This window comes from Phoxinus phoxinus, assembly GCF_949152265.1.
Source record: "Phoxinus phoxinus genome assembly, chromosome: 6".
Classification (NCBI taxonomy): Eukaryota; Metazoa; Chordata; class Actinopteri; order Cypriniformes; family Leuciscidae; genus Phoxinus; species Phoxinus phoxinus.
In genome coordinates this window covers 44,446,057-44,448,556 of record NC_136881.1, presented here as the reverse complement: position 1 = coordinate 44,448,556, position 2,500 = coordinate 44,446,057, and the positions used below count along the sequence as shown (strand labels likewise).

The following is a 2,500-nucleotide window of genomic DNA, read 5'->3' as shown; positions in this document are numbered from 1 at the left end:
TCCTGAACCCACACTGACCTCCGTCAGCACCTCCACGATCACCGGCAGCGGTTCCTCTAAGTGTTGTGATTGGCTGACGCTCGTGCTGGGGGCGTCGTCCGCTTCCTCTGCGTTCTGACCAACCACAGCCTTCTGAGAGGCTTTAGCCCCGCCCACTCGCGCCGAGGGCTTCTCTGAACACAAACACACGTGAAAACCAAACTCATATCAGTAAGCGCACGTGTCGTGATTGGCCACTCACTTTTGAGGGGCGTGGCCTTTTTGCTGAAGCTGAGTTTGGCCTGTTTGAGCTTCTGCGGCGCGTCCTTCGCTCCCTCGTCCTCCTCAGAGACGGCTGCGGGCGGCTCCGGCGCGGGTTTGGTCAGGTGTGCGACGCGCAGGTGTTGGCTGCGCTGCCGCTCTTTCGTGAACTGCAGGCTGAGTTTGCTCTGCTCCACGAAGAGTTTGCTGATGTATTTGGTGGTTCTCTGCCGCCCCTCGTCCTCCATGAAGCCCTGAGAGACGCACACGTGAGACGACGACCCCTGACCCGGAATGCTTGTGTCGGGGTCAAAGGTCACCTTGATGTTATTACCTTAATCATGTTGATTCGCTCCAGTAGTCGACAGATCATTCGTCCCTCTAGTTTTCCGACGTTGAGTCTCGCTCTCAGGACTGACTGAGAGATTCCTCTGGTCCCGGTCGACACCACTGCAGCAGCCAATCACAGCAGAGATCACAGCACAGCAGCCAATCACAGCAGAGATCACAGTCATGAGAACCAGAGATGAACTGTTTTTAACTAACTGTGGCCCCTGACTGAAAATGTTAGGAGTGCAAGCAGAAAATGTAGGGGCACACCTAAAATCATCTTGATTTCAATGCAATTCTTCACACTTTGCCCCAGAGTAACTGTATTACTGACAAATGCTTTGATCATTAATAGACTAAACGTACAGAAATTACAGTGTGCCGTTTTATTTTAAGTTCCCAGGCTCCAGAGTAGATAAAAGTAACTAATTATTATCATTAATAATGTCTAATATATAAAAATAAATATTAATTCAAAAGCAAAACAAGTAAAAAATAGATATTATGGAGTAAAAACAGCCAATAAGCGTTCCTCTGCTGCCACCTACTGGTTACAATGCTAATTTAATCTTTTCATTATTTTTAAATAAGTGTGAGTTTTCCTACACCTTGAAACTTTAAGTTTTATAAATGGGGACAATCTTTGGAGGATGAACAAAAAATATTTTGGTCATCACATTAAAAGTAACATGTAAATATGTAAGGGATAATGTACAGCGCGGCGGTTGTTATAGCGAATACAACCCGGCGGTATTGCTTCCGCGTCTACACCGTGTCCATGGCAACGCTCTGTTTTTCATGGCAACGGTGTGTTATACTTAGCAGCGGCGTATTATCAAGAAATAACAGATTTTTTTTTACATTAGAATTCAATCAAGCCATGTAATAAGAAATGATAGTTTTTAAGTGCTGGGAAAAGTTGTGTAGTTCCCGTAAGCTTTTGCCTTTCTGCCACACTACCACAGTTACAGTGAGCGTTACTATAGCCTTATATAATTTGTTCATTCACGGCACAATGTTTCTCCTGGTTGGATCTGAGATCTACGGTTTATAACGGAAGGCGAATTTAATGGATTCTTCGCTGCGCTGTCTATTATTGGTCGGAATAATCGCAGTCTGGAGGCCTGAGTTTTAATAATCGCTCCATATATATGATTAGAGTCATGTGACGTGTCTGACCGATGTCGTAGGCTTGCGTGAGCACGTCACGCTCGATGATCCGGGGCTCGGCGAGGACGTTCCTCTTGGCGGACGCTTCGCCCTCTTCATCGTTGTTCTCGTCGTCCTCTTCCTCCTCCACCTCCTTCTGCCCGTACGGCTTCAGCAGCTTCAGACAGCGCACGAACACGTCAGTGCCTAACAGCCAATCACAGCACAGAGACAGCAGTCAGCGGCGCCCGGGTCACGTGACGCCATGTGACGGCCGGCGTGACCTCTGACCTCGCAGGGTTTTGAAGGGGCCTCCGGTGGGGTCGAGCTCCTTCAGAGGGATCTTCACCAGGGTCACCATCTTAGCGGCAGTCATGTACTGATACACACGCTTGAAGGTGCGCTCGCAGACACGCTACACAACACAACACACATTACAACAGAACCACACACACACAGTCCCGTGAGATGATCAGATCGTCTTCCTCACCAGCTGCTGTCGGATCTTCATCATCACGCCCGTCTTATCAGGGAGATCAGAGAGGATGTTGGACGTCGACTCCATCAGGATATCATACTTACTCCTCCTGACACACACGATTTATATACTACATTAGTCATGAGTGTGTGAGTGTGTGTGTGTGTGTGTGAGTGAGTGAGTGAGTGAGTGAGAGTGAGTGTGAGAGTGAGTGTGAGAGTGAGTGAGTGTGAGAGAGTGAGTGAGAGTGAGTGAGTGTGAGAGAGTGAGTGAGAGTGAGTGTGAGAGTGAGAGAGTGAGTGA

The 2,500-nt window shown here is 48.2% G+C and overlaps 2 protein-coding genes across 3 annotated transcripts in view; one reads left to right on the top strand and one right to left on the bottom strand.

The window, feature by feature from the left end:
* The window catches only part of mslnb (mesothelin b), a gene marked incomplete at its 5' end in the record, with an annotated part of 567,774 nt that overhangs the window by 126,260 nt on the left and 439,014 nt on the right, over positions 1-2,500 (top strand). The window lies entirely within an intron of this gene.
* Positions 1-2,500, bottom strand: part of gtf3c1 (general transcription factor IIIC subunit 1) — a 40,606-nt gene that overhangs the window by 29,460 nt on the left and 8,646 nt on the right. For both annotated transcript variants that reach the window (XM_079617237.1, XM_079617238.1), the window contains exons 5-10: positions 2,210-2,306; positions 2,011-2,134; positions 1,750-1,926; positions 575-690; positions 242-494; positions 19-173 (exon numbers count right to left, since the gene is read on the bottom strand). In XM_079617237.1, the coding sequence (XP_079473363.1) occupies positions 19-173; positions 242-494; positions 575-690; positions 1,750-1,926; positions 2,011-2,134; positions 2,210-2,306 (922 nt within the window). The remainder of the gene's footprint in view (positions 1-18; positions 174-241; positions 495-574; positions 691-1,749; positions 1,927-2,010; positions 2,135-2,209; positions 2,307-2,500) is intronic.